The following is a 19,131-nucleotide window of genomic DNA, read 5'->3' as shown; positions in this document are numbered from 1 at the left end:
CGCGAACGGTCCGATCATTATGCGTCGGATCACTGGACCTGATTCGTGAAGCATTTTAGGACCACACGGACGCAAACAGATTCGTCCATTATCGAGAACGACAAACACGGCCGCGTACAGGTAATCTCGTGCCTAGCCTAGGTGTCTACACGTCGACGGAAATGACACGAACCTAACCCAACACATCGTTCTTCAAGCCAAAGAAATCATTACCCAACACCAGAACCCTCGCCCCCCAAGCTCGTTCACCTCCTTGATCGATTGGTGCCAACATCTCATCACGCACGCTAGTGATGGCTTCCGCGGCAGGAAGCGATGGGGCGACGAGGAGGAGGGCGGTGAGGCGGCTGAACTTTGGGGGGGGGGTCGTGGGACGACAAGGAGGAGGCAGCGGCGGAGATCGGGAGGCTGGCGTGCTCCAAGAGCGGCCGAAGCAGGTGCTCCTGGAGATCGGTGTCGTACCGACGCTCTGTCCATGCTTGTGAACGCGCGGGGGAGGGTGGAGGAGGCGCGCGGATGGCCGCGGTCAGGGCGCTGCTCGAGCTCGCCAGAGGAATGCACAGGTCAGTGACTGATTCCTACCTTAGCTTAATTAGTTAATGCTGCTGCTGTGAGTGTGCGCACGCACTTAGCTATGTTCGCTGTGCACGGAAGTGATGCGGTCCAGCTTGCTTCCTTCATCGGAGTGAAATTCAAGCTGACCGGAATACTGAAATTGGTAAAACGAGCCTGTAAAAAGATCCCTTCACCATGGCATGCAAAAGTATTTTCTGAAGAATTCCTGAAATTTTCTGTTCATTTCAGAAGGCACTTCTAGAAAAAGAAAGATTCCAGAAGAATTTCTAAATATGCACAATGTATTTTCCAGCTTTTCAACTTTTGGCTATTGTTTTTATACCCTCTTGGGTTAGTTAAACTTGTACGAAATGTCTCCTACTACACTACAACACGATTCTAGTATCATTATTGGTTGGTGTTAGGCAGGCAGGCCACATCGTTAGTACAATATTCAGTTATCGTGTTACATTGGTGTACCTATTGAGCACTGAAACAAATGCGCAATTTGAAAGAAAGCTAAATATTTGCGCAATTTGAAAGAAAGCTAAATATACTGAATGTATACTATTAATCTGAGGGCACACCTGTAGCACTCTACAATACTCACAAGTACAAGAACAGATTGTCGGCCACCAGCCCACCAACATAAGACCCTTAAAAGGGTGTTTAAGTACATCCCATATAGCACATGCCAAGAGATTGGACTCTAAACCAAATGAATAAATCAAATATATGTATATCCGAGAAAATTCAAATTTGCTACCAAATGTATAACCCGTATACTGGATGAATTACATTACAAATCGCACAAATGTAGTCAAATGCAAGCGATGACCAGATAATACATCTTCCAAAATCAGGAACTACATAATAAAGTGATAAAGCAAAAAAAAAGAGCAAATAATGGATCGGACATTCAATTTTCAACCTAAGAATGGGTGCCATCAAACTTCTTCATGTTTCTCTTCAATTTAATTACACCACTCATCACATGAAGCATTTTATCTCTGAAGAAAGGAATAATAGTGCAAGACATAAGATACCTATTTAATAAAGGAAGACAGTGTAAATTGTAACTGAAGTAACACCCAAACCTTTCTAATAGTTCTTATTTAGGGCAAAGCTAATGAGAATATGGTACATCTAATTCCGGGCACTACCACATTACTACAAACAGAATACAACTAACAATACCTTTCTTTTTTGATACCCTACAAATCTGCATTGCATTAAGCGTTAAGAATATATACTCATTACCAGTTCTAGGTAAGTTGGTGTAAAAGCAGTTTCACAAAATATGATTGTAACTAAGAGGGTGTTCATAACAGCTTTATCAATAGTCATTGTCAGTAGTTATTTCAGGATACAGAATTAAACCAATGCGAAGAGATATCCGTGGACATTCTTTTATTTTGTGATCGGAAGTTAAATTTATTTTGGCAAACAAAGAAATAACATGGGCACATGGCCATACTGTTTCAGTTCGACAAACCATTGGTCAAGCAACAGATAAATAATTTAAGACTTCCTTAGACAATTCATAAGACAATATAACCTGTACTTCTAGCATCTTCAGCCGCTGCAAATTCTGTAGTTGGGAGGAATTGCGTCGCTCCTTCAATGCCACAGAAGTAAATGAAAGTCATTTTAAAAAGCAAGATGTTACCCAAATCACTTCATTGCTGCAAGTTCATCACAACATCATAACCTGTAAATTTATAGGAACCAAGAATCCATGTTGAAACATATAAAGCATCAAGAGGGGTGCATCTGAGAGGACAATTAACTTACAAATTCAAGCTGAGTTGTGAGCATTCTTCCAGGAGCGGTCTTTGCTCGTAGGCATTTACACAAAAAGCTTCTATACACACCTGTAACTTCACAACGAAGGGGCAATTGCTGCAGATCGAGGTTGGAGTCAGAAAGAGATGTTCAAGGAAGGATGTGGGGGAAAAAAGCATAAACAATCAGTATTGTGGCCTGCAACCTTCATGGCGACCCATGTCCTCCACTCCAGGTCTGGACACCGCGCTCAAGATTCCTCTGCTCCTATCCTGTGTTTTTTTTTTCGAGGGCTCTCCTATCCTGTGTAAGTTGACGCGATGGTAGGCCGCCAGCCACCAGCTTGGCTTGACGTCCCCATCCGTTTGTGTGGCCACAGCTAAGCATCTCCCTCTGGTGCGGCTTGATGGGGACGACAACGCCGCACGGGGCGGAGGCGGTGCTGCTTCCGGTGAGGACGACGACGCAATATCAGGGGTTATGTTGACAAATAACATAACATATGAAAATTATTTTAATTTTTTTTTGCTCGATATTGTTTTCCATACAGGTAAATATAGTTGAGTAACTCAACTTTGGAGCTAATCATGTGCAGTACGATATATGGCTGCCACCAATTTATCCATGTTTTGTATCAACATCCATGTCACAGAAGGATACAAAAAAGATATAGACATATGAGGGTGTATGGTAAAAAATATGCAAGGAGTGCTCAAGTACCATTGGAATTTCTTTAAAACAATGATAAGGAAACAATACAAATGAATCTACATTTAAATGCTTCGAATTGAAAAATTAGACATGCTACACTACATCATTTTTTATTGTCCTTGAACCTGGACCTCCTTCCCTAACTGCAAATTCTTCTTATTCTTATCATCACAACACTAAATTATAAGATGCAGATATTTTTTAGAAAATGGTGAAACCATACATCTTATTTAGTTGAGGACTTCATTTCTCCCGACCTTCAGTTTCTTCTTGGTATCCAAAAATCTCTCAAACTAAGGTGCATATACACCTGCAGCTGATTGCCAAGAAATACATACTCATCTAAATTCCTCTTTGCAAACCTGCAACATGACAGCACACTTACATAAATCATATAGTAAATCTGAATCTAACAAAAGAAAAGGCGTTAATGAAGTAGCTTGGGTAAACTATTAGCTCCAGATTTGTTGTCCAAGTCCCAAGCATGTACCACAAAAACTAAACTAAATCATGCCCACAAAGGACCAAGAAATAACCCTATATCGTCTTCCTTTGGTTCACAACTTGGGGTAACCTGAGTAAAGCACACAGGGTCTCAGCTACGTACATGCCCTGCCAGGGAAAGCTTCTACCGGTTGTTGGTACAACATGGGCGCCAAATTTTTAGGATGTTGTTTCTAAGATATTCGGTCTCCCGCGGGGGTAAACAGTCTTGTATGTAGCTTTGACCCTGACATGGGTGCCAAATGCCCAGTATGAATATAAGATATAATTGTGATGAACGATGAAAATAGATCAATTAAGAATTTGCCGCTTAGAAACAATGTTTCTAGTATTTATGAAATTGGATTAAATATTACTTTACTGTCAAATAATTGGAAGCTTCAATTAAAAATATGCAGCAGCCATGAAACAGAGTATACAATGAAACGAATGACTCAAGAGCGAAGCAGTGATTTGTACCCTTTCTAGCAAACATGCATGTATTGCAAAAGGTAGTTCTTTTTTATTTTTCATCACCGAGATTAAACCAACTGTACACATCAGAAATTAATGATAAGAAATCGATTGACGATAATGAGATATAGAGAAAATAGAGATTCAATGTGGCATGCAAGGTAAAGCCAAAGCCAAAGCCAAAGACTGAACTTTCCCAAACCATAGAAACATTAATGAAAAAAGGCATGGGATATCTTGTTTTAGGCAAAAATACAGTCCCAACCCTCAATGAGCTACACAGGAAACCTCTCCAATTACGATGACGAAGTAACAAAAAATAAGCTGCAAGCCTGCAACCTGACAGCCGAAATGGGAAAAACATATAGGAGAATTATAGAGACTATTTTGATTTATCAGAGATGGTAAAATAGTACACTCTGTGGTCATTCAAATGAACAAAATAATGGTGAACTGAACTCCATACCAGCACAAGTAGGAACTATAGCCAGAAGAACCACTTTTGCATTCCAATCATCCTAAATTTATTTTAAATGATACATATTTGCTAAATTTAGCAAAGAATAACTCCAGCAAAGAAAACAAAGACCTCTTGGAGTGCTTTGCAATACTCAAATAGAGCAGAATGCCTCGGAGCTATTTTAGACTTCGCCTACAACTGCAGAGCACACCGAATTGAGTTAATTTGCTAGAGGTATATAGAATAATATACCAATGCAAGAACATCGCAATGGCCTGTTGAGCCACTCACATCACCATAACATTTCAATACTTTGGAGAAGGTGACCGACCTGTAATGGAAACAGAGATTCTGGTGGAGCTTGCTTGCAGGTGCCCTGTAATGATCAAGAAGGTAAGTAAGAAATTACGGTTTTCAAAATTAAGCACTGACTTGTCATTTATAACTCAAATTGTCATCGTTGAAGCTATTCATCAAGAAAAGCAACCAATAAAGGGTGATAATTCGCAGATATTTAGAAGCATTGCAAGTTTAATGATGTAACTTCACTTCAATCCTCCCTCACAGCTACAAAAGTGCACATCATATGTCATTAATCAATCTCTTAAATCTCACACAATTAGGCTTCAGTGTAAGAAAAATGGACTTCCAATCCACAACAGTGGTAGTAGGCAAAGATTAATAGGTAGACCAGGAAGACATAATCTGCCTTGCTGCAACCACAAATAAATCAGGAATAAAAATAGACATACCCCATGGTGTCAGGCGATATATGTATTGCTGGTTAAAGAGCCTCTCCAGCTTGATGGTCAATTCCATCAACACAGACAACATATCATTATGCCAGTAGGATGATATAACTAAATATTGTTCTTCTATAAAAAAAACTATGGAAGCTTACCACCAAATTCTTTTGTGCATGCTGCAACCTTCAGAAGTATATTAACAAATTTACTCCCTAATATGTATCTCCATCTCCGTGATTTATAATAAAAGGGATGAAAAACTACTCGAAATGTGAATGTTTTCATGAAAAAATAGCAAACACTTCAAGTGGAGGAGGATCTCACCTGAAGGTTACGCCATCTGCAGGCGCCATACGAGAAGAGGAAGATGTCATGGCGCCATGCAATACTTTTAGTAGAGATATCCATGGCCTCCATCCTTTATTTTTAGCTTGACAATCCTTCATAAAACTATAAAGAAAAGGAGAACAGTGGTAAACAGTACACATCAGTGTCCAGAGCTACCAATCATGTTAAAAGCATAAAGAGTGGTCCACTTAATATGAGCGCATAAGTATGAAAACTATTAGTTGACATATGGAAGCGAGGAAAAAAAAAACAGGGTATGTACATTAAACACAACTGTCACCCTGTTAACTCCAGATAAGCTGCCATTTTCTCACAACTGAAGTCGGCTTGGAAGGCAAACCCTCTTTGAGGACAACGTGAACCAGTAGACAGGCCAGACTACAAAAGGCCATGTGGGCATACATGTAAACATGTAGATTTCAAATTCAGAGTTCAAAATCAGTATCAATTGCTAAAATAAAATAGTTGGATGATGTTATCTCTAGGAGGAATTTCAGTTTTCCTATGGTATTTAACATATTACTTTTTAGATTTTATAAGCACCATAAGCAAAGTAGACCTTGCGAGGATATTTACAGGCTCATGACATACAGTAGTCCTAGGTGGATTGAAATATCAAGTACATTATGGGAAAATGTCCATATGTCTCTGTTTTGTCACGCTATTTAGCAAACCACTGAAACAAATCAGTTATAACAAATTTTCCGTATAGGTATAGAAATAGCAGTAAACTGCGTCAAGAAAGTGTAAAGAGACAAAATGTGAACCAGGAGGTTTACCTGGATGCGCAAGTGGCCTTATTCTAATGAATTTTCAGATAAGGGAATGAGGAACACCAACTCTGACAATAAAATCATAGAGAATCATACATCAAGATAGAAATGTGGAGTTTAAAAGATATGTAGTTCAAAGCTGATGGTGAAGAGGCAAGGTAAGGATCTCATATACCTACGGAGTGGATATAGAGAGGTCACCGGCATCGACAACTTGACCTGGCCAAGGCCAACCACCTCCACACGCTGCAGGGGACCTCTGCACCTTGCACCGCAACCTTATTTGTTTTCTTCGTAGGAAAATGTTGGCCATGCCCATCGGTTTTCATCTTTTTCTTCAGATAAAGGTCTTCTCATGCTATGTCTTCTGCCATATTTAATACTACCGGAATCTGAAATACAGTTAATAAGTAAAATGGAACCATACATCTTTTGATAGAATATGGGAGAATCTACAAGTAATTCCTATGTTGAAGATATCATACGATGCTACTAAAGGACACACAGTCACTATTTCTTACGTGGTTTGTAAATTATAAATGACCTGGAAAACCTGAATTGACTTGCAGCATATTTTTGCATTATGGTAATATCCCCTGCCAACACTATTTTTGAGTTCCTTCTGGCTGAAATTGATTAGCTTCAAAGTCACCTGTATAAGTATACCAATAATTTGATTTAGCTTTGAAATATCAAAAAATCAATTATCTAGTACAGATGTTGGAGAGCTCTCACTTTTTGTCTCCTCTTTATCCTGCAGTCGGGTTCTACTTCTTGGTCTCCGCCTCATCTTCCACTTGCAGACTGGAAGCTGAGGACAAAGGTGACGAGGATGGATGTTCGGGACTGTGAGGCGGCGCGCTAGGGTTTTCACCCGCCGGTGCAGCCGCGCCGCCGACCAGATGCAGCGGCCGCTGCTCACCACGGAGCTCCCGCTCGTCAAGCGCGCACCCCATGGCGTTCTTCTTCTGCTCGCCCAGCGAGGCGGCCGGCATGTGGAGGAGACCCGCTGGCGACGCGATGGGCTACTCGCCGGCGAGGCCGAGCGCAAGATCCGCTGGAGGCGCTATGGGATTTGGAGGAGGATGCGTAGGGATTGGGGAGAGGAGAGAGAGGAGAGGATTGGAGGAGATGAGAGAGGAGAGGATTGGGGAGAGGAAAGAGTGAGGGGAAGAGATGAGATCGTGGGATTGGGTGTGGAGCTGCCCAATCAGGGTCAGCTAGGATTTTCACCCATAGGGATGTGTCCTGCATCCACCCAGGCAACTGACAAGATGGTCCATTTAGAAGAAGGGCCCGCGTGCAGTGACAGGTGGGTAGAACCTCACCATTTCATGTCTTGATCTAGTGGGCTGTGAAAAAATCTTAACTGAAATGGACGGATGAGATGCTCTAGTTGACAATATCCTGTGGCTAAGAAGCTGAAATCGCTGTGAGCTCCCCATGGGAGGGCATCTATTATACCTTTAGATGCAGACTTATCATGATGTACAGTTTCAAAGCCGAACACTATCCACACATCGAGAAAAGTACTTAAGTCTCCCGCGGAATACCCACTCTCCTGTAGATTTTCAGTGTGAATAATAAGTTGGATCATCATCCGTGCATAATTTTACTCGATCTGTAGATTGAACTTGGATCTGGCACCAGAACATATCGTATCGATGCTTCGCCGTTCCAACCGTTCTAACCGATTTCCTCCGATGGTCCGCTTTTGCTAGCATTGCAGCTAGGTCCCACTCCCACCGCACCCCTCCTCTCGCCACGCCGGCGATGAGCTCCTCGGCGGAACCTCCTCTCTCCGACTACCTCTCTGCTCCTGTTCCTGAGTCGGTGAGTGCTGACCCTCTTCCTCGTCCTCAATCCGCCGCCTCTAGCAGTCAGACCTCTGTGTGACTCTCCCTATCCACAGAAACCTAACCCATCAGTCATCGCTGCGCCACTCCCTGCAACGAATGCCCGATGGCGCTGGCGCCAATGCCGGACTCGGCCGGCTGCGGTGTCCCACCGCCTGACTTTTCGCTGAATGTGCGCGAGTTGAAGTGGATTGGGGAAGTGGTAAGTATTTCTGAACAGATTTTTTTTTGGTTCAAAGTGCCTAGTTTGTGAAAATGGAATTAATAGTTTTCTGGTATGTTTGTGGCATTTTCCATCCCTTGTTTCTCAAGGGTAAATGTGCCCCAGACACTAGATTGCAGATAAGGATAGATGCTGCTACCAGAAGCTGTGTGCTAGCATATTTAGATGCTATTGTTTTGTCATATTCCTGTCTGTCTTCTGTTGGTTTTCTTATGAGCATTTCAAACCTTCTGCAGTCGTCACCTGGTACACACTCTGCCGATTTTCTCTCTTCATTGAAACGGCAAATTTCTTGCCACTAGCCGAAGAAGACGAATGATTTGGAAACAAAACATGCAACCGGCACTAGTCAAATCGTTGCTCTATCAGTGCCTGCATCCATTTTTGCAAGAGCACGTATACAACTAATAACCTATTTAAAAAAGGGTTTAAAAAATTCAATGTGTTTCTCTACACGCCTCCATCTTAAAGAGTGTCATTGACTTTTCACGAGAGTCCAAATGATTGCTATGTTTTCTACAACAACATATGCTTAAGAACACAGTTTGCCTTATCTCTGTTCATATAGTTTCAGAAATGCTAACTTGCCACTGGTATTTCAGGGTTTAGACAATCACTGCAGCGAAGCTCTGCTGCATCGTTGCAGCAACCTGTCTTCATGAAGCTCCACACAGCCTCAGGTATGTTGCAGCGTCCCTGCCTCTTGTGAAGCTTCTTCCAAGTTCCTATCAACTACTTGCATGGATAGAAGAAAACACAGTTAGAAATTGATAGCAAGGAATGCTGATGTTCTATAGGATTTCATCAGCAATGTAAAAAATGTAGTATTCGTGACAAAACCCGGTGTGCTTAGCACATCTCTGTTTCTCTTCTTGATTACAACATTTTTTTTCTCGGATTAAGATGTTTCCATAGATAAAGCCGTACTTACATGTTGAGTGTGGACTCCCTGCCATAGCTTGAAGTAGTCTTGGCATTGTGGGTATGTTGACCTCAAGAAGACCTTCAAGGCATTGAACAACTTCACTCATCGTGGGTCGGTCAAACTCATCATCTTGAATACACCAACATGCAACCTTCAAAGCTCTTTCCACCTGCTCCAAATGGACATTACCATGTAGATTGTTGTCCACCAAACTCACCACATCCCCCTCCAGTAGTTTTTTTACTACTTGGACAGGGTAATAAACATAATCATCACCAGCTGTATACTCTCTACTTGAGTTCTTCTTTCCTGATACAATTTCTAACAAAACCATGCCATAGCTGTAGACATCAACTTTTGCTGTAATATCAGTTCCGCTAATCCATTCAGGTGCGAGATATCCGATTGTTCCTCTCATTGTAGTGAGAACTCGACTAAAATCCCTTCCGAGAAACTTTGCCATCCCAAAATCAGCAATTTTTGGAACAAATGATGCATCAAGAAGGATGTTCTGTGGCTTAATGTCACAATGTATGATACAATCCCGGCAACTATCGTGCAAGTAGACCAGCCCTCTAGCAACCCCAAGAGCTATTTGATACCTAATGCTCCATTTCAAATCTGTAGCATTACTGTTAAATAAATGAGCATCAAGAGAACTGTTCTGCATGTGTTCGTAGACAAGCAACCTACTATCACCCTCAGTACAAAAGCCAATTAGTTTAACTAGATTGATATGCTGAATGATTCCAATCGATCTCACTTCAGCTCTGAATTGCTTCTCTCCTTGACAAACACCATCAAGCCTTTTAACTGCTATGGCAGTAGAGTCATCTAGAAACCCCTTGAATACAGAACCAAAACCACCTGCCCCTAGCTTCTCAGAGAAGTTTTTTGTTGCACATTGCAAATTAGTATATCTAAATGCAATGATGCCCTCACCAACTTGAAGGTTTTCCATTCTATGAACAGACAATCTCTTGATCCTCTTAATCACCAGTAGCAAGAAGAGTGATAATAAACCAAAGAAAGCAACACTTGCAGCAATTGCGATGCCGATGGTTATTCGTCTTTTGTTGCTTTCCAACCTTTGCACCTCATTGTTGGCTAGGCGAAGGTAAAGAGTGGCTCTGTTAGTATTACTAGTATCACCACATTGTTGCTGTTTCGCATTTATTATTTCGCCATTCCAAACAGAACATCCATGGTTACCATAGGAATATGCAGTGCAAGTGCAGTTTCCCAGACAAACTTGGGCACATTTATCTGCACTTGTTGCATCTTCTATGATGTGGCTGTAATTGGGCAATACAACACATGACATAGGGTAGAACCTGTCTTGCGTACTTCTGCTTTTATTGATACTGCAATCTAATGGAGTATTTCTCACACAGCCGCCTGTTCGATCATCTAGCTCCCAGTCATCAGACGATCTTACAGAGAATCCCTCCATACAGTTACAGAATGGGAGCTTATTATCATTACAAATTGTGAATGGTCCACAAACATTAAATACATCACATTGAACTCTGGGTTGGGCAAAGGTCATCACCCAGTCTTGTGAGCTTTCAAGCCAAATCAACGTTTTTGTTCGGCCGGAGACATCCAACAGATAGCGGAAAATGACTTTCTCGTCTAGTAAGTTATAAATGAAGTACTTCTCTTGGTCATTATTGACGAATGTAAAATTTACAATAAAGGGGCCTGCCATCTCTGGTATTGATAGAAAGTATTGGCCGTTCCATAGCCCGCTCGAATAATATGATATGGAAGAGTTCAGCAGTGTCAAGATGTACTGATTGGCACCACTTGGGTCTAATTCTGAACTGTATCTGCCAGGAGCTAGGTCAATTGAATTCTTCCTAGAAACCAGACGGCGATTCAGACCAGTGACCTTATTCCAACCAAGTTTTATTCCAGGGAGGAAGGTATCTGTGGGGTAATCAAAGCTCTGCCATAACACATCTGATGAGTTTGAGGAATTCTCTAGGATGAGGTTTCCGCTGTTCGATAGCGTAGCAATGTTATTGTTGCTTGTGGTATTTGTATTTGTAGACCAGATGATGGATGCTGTGATTCGGTTTAAGATGACAAGATTGCCATCACTGGATATTATCAGCTCTGATGTGGTGGTGTCTGCAACTGGGTTATGACCATTTGCGACCCATACTGGTGTAAGCTTGGGGACATTGTTGTACCATATGCCTAGGTACGAGTTCAGGGTGTTGCGGGAGGACTTACTGCCTGTCTGGAAGAAGCCGAGAGCGAACTTGCCGTTGTTGGAGATGATCCTGTCGTTGCCGACAAGTGCTTGCCTGGATGTAATGGTGTCCATGGCAGCACAACACTGAAGTAAGTGTAGAAACAAGAAACATCCGAGAAGGGTGAGGAAGAGGTGCATGCTGAACAGCTTGTAGAGCTAGCAGAGTCGAGAAGTATGGGATGGATGCTAAGTTTAGTTAGAACTGGGTACATAAAACACTAAGCAACACCAACCCATCGTAGCACAGTCAAGCACTCCTCTTATGACAATGATAGATATCCTAATTTACTAATCAAGTGGTCTGATATGTTTTCTAAAATCCAGTACTTAAAAGAAAATATACGTGTGAAAGGTAGTAGGTGTTGTCAATGATTCTGATTGGTAGCCCTCTCTATGACTGCACATGTTACACCCTAGATGAAAATAATAATAATGCCTGCTTGTAACAAGATGGCTAACACTGTAACTTTTTCCATTTCGTTGACCTCGTCCAAGATCGTGCTCTTATCCACTCGTGCTCTTGCATTGGTGACTGGATATGGTATATGGGAATCGGAGACTGACCCTCATCACGTCTCATGTTTGCAACTGTGCAAACAGAAAGTTGGACATATAATAAAGAATTGTGATGGGTGGGAACACATGCATGTTAGAAGACTCAATCAGCTGCAGAAACAACAGCGGTGTATAATGAATAATACTTCCTCTGTCCCAAGATATAAGGCACGCCTTTTTTTGCACGGTCTTTGATGCACAACTTTGACCACTAATATCTACCAACTTATATGGATTCAAAATGTATAAATGGTATCATTGCAATCACCTTGCAAATCCCTTCCATTTCATATATAACGGAGGTAGTACTTATAATATGACTTTTTTCAGCTTGTGGGCAACATTCTTCTCCACTTGATCTAAAAAAACGTTATTCTCCACTTCTAGCAGCTTCGTGTTTTGGGCGTTTTTGGCAACCTAATGTCCGTTATGGTGTCAAACCTACCACTTGGATACAATTTGTTTTGTTGCTATCATTAACTCGGTATAATTGTGGAAGCCTAACTGGAACCAGTAAATAGTCTCTCCCCTGTTGCCCTGTCACACCCCACCCCCTTTCCGGTATGATTGCCGACGTGAGGCACGATCGACGCCTGAATTCCGGGAACAGAGAGAGAGAGAGAGAGAGAGAGAGAGAGAGAGAGAGGGGGAGAGAGAGAGGGAGGGAGGGAGGGAGGGAGGGAGGGAGAGAGAGGGAGGGAGGGAGGGAGGGAGGGAGAGGGAGGGAGAGGGAGGGAGGGAGGGAGAGGGAGGGAGAGAGGGAGGGAGAGAGGGAGGGAGAGAGTTGGTTCTGTTCCTTTCTTCAGACTTCTCCGATGTCCCTCCCTGTGCAGTAACACTCGTCTATATACTCCGATGCATCCATTAGCCTCCCAGCAAAGCTAGCCCAGTGTGTATTTGTTGATCTTGCTTCAAGAAGCATTCTAACCCCTTTTGGTGGATACCAGGATCCCATTGCGACTCAACATTGCTTGATGCATAAAAGAATGAACATAAAGTCCTGCACTTGCATGGTTCTTGTAATCGCTGATGCCAGGACATGTCATTTTTCTCATTGCTACTGCTTCCAAGAGGCCAACAATGATTAGCAGTGGAAACACCATCTGATTTTGTTGAGCACATGGTGAATGCTCGCTTCTCAGGATTAAGGACAGCTAGCGGCTGCAGTTGACGAATAGGTAAGGTCTCCGAAGGATCAATGACGTCCGCAGAGATAAGCCCAGTGGTAAGGGTCATGACAGCATGGTCGAAGCCACCGATCGTTTGGCGAGAACCCAACGCAGGGTTGAACTTGAGGTCGATGCTTGACTGCAGCTGCTTGTCCAGCGAGAGCTCAGCTGGTATGAGGGCCGTTGCTTCTGTGGTACCCAAGGATGGAACCACGACTGCAGAATGGTTGCTGCTGTCTTTGACGGCCAAGCTTGATGTCAAACATCTTGTGGGCATGGCAGAAACGAAGATGGCACCCGCATGTGGAACACCAGCACCTACGACCTGATGCATGGAGATAAGCAAGGGAGGCGAATGCTTGATCCCTGGCTGCTTGGGTACTTGATCCGCCGCGGACAACGATGTGTTGGTGGTGGCAAACAGAGACGTGATGTCCTGCTTCTTGACTCCCAATCGCTGAGCAGAAGAAGCAAGCAACCTGCGCGACTCATTGAGGCTTGCTGTGATTGCCGCTAGTCTCGCCTCCATCGTTGCTTCCGCCTCACCCATTGCCTCCACAACCTCCACTGAAAACCAAATCTAATAAAAAAAAGGGGAATTTTCTGGGTGGGATTTTGGGGAGGAAAATTTGTGGAAGGAATCTTGCTCTGATACCAAATTGTCACACCCCGCCCCCTTGCCGGTATGATTGCCGACATGAGGCATGGTCGACGCCTGAATTCCGGGAACAGAGAGAGGAAGCGAGGAGAGTTGGTTCTGTTCCTTTCTTCAGACTTCTCCGATGTCCCTCCCTATGCAGCAACACTCTTCTATATACTCCGTTGCATCCATTAGCCTCCCAGCACGGCCCAAGGCGGCAAGGCCCATCTCGTCTACATGTACGGTCCTGACATGCCCTGTGCACAGCCCTGGCAATGGAAGTCACGAGTGGCGAGTGAGCAAGAGTGGACTCTTACTGTACCACTTTACTTGCCACACGGCTTGTTAGACAGTCAGAGGATATGCAGTGTGACCTTCCACTGATAACTACTTCACCCTGCAGTCCAGTTCTGTTGTATGATGTGGTGAAAAGGTGATGTAGCTATCACATTGTTCCATAAGTAACACAGAGCTACCAGTGGGACACAGGTCTCATTACAAACTCTAGCTCCTGTACATTGCTCTAAAAAAGCAAATTCTTAAACTCAAGAGTTTTTGGATAATTTTATTGGATAATGTTAACTCACTACAATTGTGGGAACGGCGGTGTCTGGAACAATGACTCTTTGCTGCTCTGCAACTTCTCGATAACCTTCATATGCAACATGTTTGTGTGAGAGGCAGCGCGTTCTACTGGGGCCCTCCACTCAATCTGAAATGTTATATTTAATCCTTTAATCCTTTAATATACTGGGGGCCTCTCCATGCTCGACCTCCAGACTCTCCCTGAGTCCCTGGCCGTTGGGTTAACAAATGTTAACCCATGTATAGTTTTCTTCTTCTTTTCTTCTTTTTGTCCTTGTCTTTTAGTTCCTTTCTTTTGTTTCTCTGCCTTTCTCTTGTAGCGCTGCTACAGTTTGTACTTTTTTCCGCCTCTTTGCGGCTCCTTCTAATATACAAAGACACTCGCTTAGGTGTGTGTTCGAGAAAAAAAAATACTTTTGATATTTGTGATTTCCTTTGGGATAGGTTTGAATTGTGGTTAACTCTCCCTGGAAATAAAATTCTGCAACCATCTTGTCGCTGTGCAAAACCCTTGACAGGATGGAATGCGTTATATACAATTACCTGCCATCCACTGTAATGTGATTGACCTAATTAATTCATAAACTTCCCCGCCATCGTAAGACTTTGCAATATTAGCACATACTTTTTTTTTACATTATTATTAGGCATTGCCGCATTGGGCACAACTTAGGTAGCTCATTGGATGCAACTGCACAAGAACTAGCATTTTTTTAAAACTTTGCATGTATGCCATATTGCGTGGCATTGAAAGTTACATCAAATCTTACAATTGCCTCTCTATCTTACAAACAGCAACAGTAAGCTTGAGTCACAGAACCTAATAGAAATAATTAATACTAGGAAGAAGCAAGCTCCTTTTATCAGTTCATACAGAGCGGTTTAACAAAACACATGCTAAGTTGGCACTTGTATTCCAGGATTTAGACAATCACTGAAGGGAAACTCTACTCCATGACTGCATCAACCTGTCTTCATGTCAAGGTTGAGCCACCTGGTGCTGTGCGCTGCCTTCGACATCTTCAAGTTTCCCCGCCTCTTGTGATACTGGATCCAGGTACCAATCGGCTATATGCACATATAAAAGTAAACACAGTTAGGCATGCTACCAATATATCTTACATGCCATAGTCTTTTATCAGTATTATACAAAATGCACTTGAGAAAAAACCTGATAAGCTTATCATGTCTGCTTATCTTCTAGGATGTACAGCAAGTTGTGCTCAAATTAATATGTTTGTGTAAATAAAGTCTTCCTTACATTTTGCTAGTGCATTCTCTGCAATAACTTGAAGTAGCCTTGGCATTGGGGGTATGTCGACTTCAACAAAACCTTCAAGGTATTGAACAACTTGACCCATTGTGGGTCGATCAGACTCAACATCTTGAATACACCAACATGCAACCTTGAAAGCTCTTTCCACCTGCTCCAAATTGACATCACCATGTAGTTTGTCGTCCACTAAACTCCCCACACCCCCCTCCAGTAGTTTATTTGCGACTTTCACAGGGAAATAGTCGTAATCATCACCAGTTGTACATTGTCTACCCGAGTTCCTCTTTCCTGATAAAATCTCCAACAGAACCATGCCATAGCTGTAGACATCAACTTTTGCTGTAATAACAGTTCCACTGAGCCATTCGGGTGCAAGGTATCCTATTGTTCCTCTCATTGTAGTGAGAGCTTGACTAAAATCCCTTCCAAGAAACTTTGCCAGTCCAAAATCTGCGATTTTTGGAACGAATGATGCATCAAGGAGTATGTTCTCTGGCTTAATATCACAATGTATAATGCAATCCCGGCAATTGTCATGCAAATAGACCAGTCCTCTAGCTACCCCGAGAGCAATCTGATACCTGATGCTCCATTTCAAGCCTGTAGCGTTGCTTTGAAATAAATGAGCTTCAAGAGAACGATTCTGCATATATTCGTAGACGATCAACCTCCTGTCCCTCAGTACAGAAACCAATTAGTTTAACTAAATTGATATGCTGAATGGTTCCAATTGATCTCACTTCAGCTCTGAATTGCTTCTCGCCTTGCCGAGCACCATCAAGCCTTTTAACTGCTATGTCAGAAGACTCATTCAGAAACCCCTTGAATACAGAACCAAAACCACCTGTCCCTAGCTTCTGAGAGAAGTTATTTGTCGCACGTTGCAAATCAGCGTACCTAAACATGATAATGCCACCACCACCTTGAAGATTTTTCATCCTGTGAGAACACAACCTCCTACTCATCAGTAGCAAAAGGAGTGACAAAAGGCCAAATAAAGCAAAACTTGCACCGATGACAATCCCAATGATTCTTCGCCGTCTGTTGCTTTTCAGCCTTTGCACCTCTTTGTCAGCAAGGCGAAGATAAAGAGGAGCTTGGTTATTATTGCCATTACCACATTGTTGTTGTTTCACATTAGTTAATTTACCATCCCAAACAAAGCATCCTCTGTTACCATAGGAATATGCAGTGCAATTGCAGTTGCCCAGACAAACTTTTGCACATCCAGCTGCACTCGTAGCTTCTTGTATCTTGTGGCCATTGTTGGGCAAAGAGACACATGGCATAGGGAAGAACTGGTCTTGCATGCTTGTGGTGTTGCTGTTGATACCGCAATCTAATGGAGTATTCCTGATGCAGCCACCTGTCCGATCTTCTAGCTCCCAGTCATCAGGCGATCTTATGGAGAAGCCCTCCATACAACTGCAGTGAGGAAGCTTGTTCTGTCCACACGTTGTGAAAGGTCCGCAAACGCCATATACATTACATTGGTCATCGGGGTTGCTGAAGGCTGTTACCCACTCCTGTGCACGCTCGACCCACAACAGTATCTTAACTTGACCGGAGACATTCAGGGAAAAGCGCATAATCGTCGCTTCATCTAGCAAGGTATAAGTGAAGTACACCTCCTTTTCATTGTTGATGAAGGTAAAATCAATCAACTGGCGACCTGACATCTCCGGTATAGAACCAAAGAAGTGGCCGTTCCATTCTCCGCTGGACCAGTATGGTATGGACGAGTTGTGCGCCGCAAGGCCGAACCGGGCAGAGCCATTCTTCTCGTGCATTTCGTAAGTGTACATGCCGGGAGCAGGGTCCATCGAGTTCTTCCTGGAAACAAGACGACGGTTCAGGCCGGTGACCTTGTCCCGCCCAAGCTTTGCGCCGGCTAGATGGGTATCGGTTGGGTAATCAAAGCTCTGCCACAAGATCTGGGAAGAGTTGGAGGTGCTCTGCAGGACAAGGTTACCGGTTTTCAGTAGCATGGCCCTGGTGCTGTTTGCTGTGGTGTTAGCTCGGGTGGACCAGATGATGGACTTGGTGGTTTGGTCTATGATGACTAGGTTTCCATCGTCGGAGGTTGCGAGCTCCGGCGAGGTGGGGCTGACGACAGGCTTATCTCCGTTGGCAACCCATGCTGGAGTGAACTTTGGGACGGTGTTGAACCATATGCCTAGGTACCAGCTGGAAGCATCGCGTGAGGAGGACTTACTGAACGGTTGGAAGAAGCCAAGCGCGAACTTGCCGTTGCTGGAGATAAGGGTGTCCTTGCCGGATAGTCCCAGCCCAGCTGTGATGGTGTCTTTCGCCTCCGCGCCTACATGCAGGGAAAAGAGGAGGCCGAAGAAGATGATCATCATGTTCGACATGGCGAACTACCGGAGTTTCTGCTTGCTTCAGCTTTGGAGATGGGGAGTTGCAGCTGCTTTAACTTTGGACTTGGAGAGGGTGGATTGCTGCTTCGGGCGTGAGGATACGAGGAGTGGACAGCTACTATATGTGACAGAGAAATAGGAAGCATCATGAGGAAGGCAGCTACTGGGTTTGAGGTTTGGCATTAAAATGCTGCAGCTGCAGCTGCATCATAGGACAGTGGAGTGATACGTACGCAGCCGTTGGGGCACAGTGACTGGCTGCCGTTGAATGCCGAATAAGACTGAGGCGTACAGGCGACACCTCAATTGTCTATGTGACTGTGGAATATAGTTCTTCTTAAAGGATATATACATCGTACTGCCGTGTTCTTTGGGCCAGGAATGGACCTGCTGAACGGCCGATTGCTTTCACCCTGTTGTGAACCCATCACTCTATTAATCACACCTACCTAAATGTAGTATCTTTAGGCTAAAGCCTTGATCGCTTACTGGTTAAATTAGTCTTGCACAGGTGACGTCCATTGCAGCAACGGCTCAGTCGCCTGTTATGTGGTGAGTCTTAATGGCAGTCGCCTGCATTATTAGAAACTTGTAGGTAAGAAGATTCTCGGTTATCCGATGACGACTTCAGATTAAGGCCTGCAATTTAGCTAGGTTTGTCTGCGAGCATGTTAGACCACGACAGGCAAAGTAGTAGACCATTAAGTTTTTTTCGATAAAGAATGATTTATTACTTTGATAAGCAATTACATCCAGCCTCTGCATAATCAGGATGCACACAACCGTTTATAGGTCCAAGAGAACAATCTGATAAAACAAAAAGTAGGCAAAATACATATCGGAACGATAAAATATAAAACACCTAAGGTGTGGATGGAGCTGCAATCCGTAGACTATACTGCCACCCATGTTGGGAAAAAGTATCC

At 43.3% G+C, this 19,131-nt stretch overlaps 1 protein-coding gene, 2 long non-coding RNA genes and 1 pseudogene across 27 annotated transcripts; 1 reads left to right on the top strand and 3 right to left on the bottom strand.

Annotated features, from left to right (window-relative positions):
* Positions 1-101: 101 nt before the first annotated feature.
* Positions 102-17,305, top strand: LOC127334808 (uncharacterized). Of its 2 annotated transcripts, none has more exons than XR_007872435.2 (5): positions 102-563; positions 7,096-8,168; positions 9,017-9,094; positions 15,472-15,608; positions 17,190-17,305. It is a non-coding gene; the product is annotated as an uncharacterized lncRNA (long non-coding RNA). The 2 variants fall into 2 exon arrangements; XR_007872440.2 differs by having other exon boundaries at positions 2,464-8,168.
* Positions 1,266-7,202, bottom strand: LOC127334811 (uncharacterized). Of its 24 annotated transcripts, none has more exons than XR_011752369.1 (11): positions 7,071-7,202; positions 6,857-6,987; positions 6,511-6,727; positions 6,342-6,403; positions 5,825-5,940; positions 5,539-5,664; positions 4,800-4,844; positions 4,015-4,666; positions 3,275-3,413; positions 2,546-2,782; positions 1,266-2,457 (listed from the first exon to the last, which is right to left on the bottom strand). It is a non-coding gene; the product is annotated as an uncharacterized lncRNA (long non-coding RNA). The 24 variants fall into 24 exon arrangements; XR_011752372.1 differs by lacking the exon at positions 5,825-5,940 and having other exon boundaries at positions 1,266-1,565; positions 2,114-2,240; positions 2,350-2,457; positions 4,800-5,664; XR_011752374.1 differs by lacking the exon at positions 5,825-5,940 and having other exon boundaries at positions 4,015-4,085; positions 4,598-4,666; positions 5,221-5,664.
* Positions 8,893-11,821, bottom strand: LOC127334807 (G-type lectin S-receptor-like serine/threonine-protein kinase At2g19130). Its single transcript, XM_051361342.2, has 2 exons — positions 9,346-11,821; positions 8,893-9,146 (listed from the first exon to the last, which is right to left on the bottom strand). Exons 1-2 carry the CDS (start codon positions 11,738-11,740, stop codon positions 9,091-9,093), a joined length of 2,451 nt encoding a protein of 816 aa, XP_051217302.1. The 5' UTR covers positions 11,741-11,821; the 3' UTR covers positions 8,893-9,090.
* On the bottom strand, positions 15,244-18,373 carry LOC127334806 (G-type lectin S-receptor-like serine/threonine-protein kinase At2g19130; annotated as a pseudogene).
* Positions 18,374-19,131: the final 758 nt, after the last annotated feature.

Source organism: Lolium perenne, chromosome 2, assembly GCF_019359855.2.
Source record: "Lolium perenne isolate Kyuss_39 chromosome 2, Kyuss_2.0, whole genome shotgun sequence".
Lineage (NCBI taxonomy): Eukaryota > Viridiplantae > Streptophyta > Magnoliopsida > Poales > Poaceae > Lolium > Lolium perenne.
Note: the sequence above shows the minus strand (reverse complement) of the source record. Positions and strands in the feature narration are given on the sequence as shown.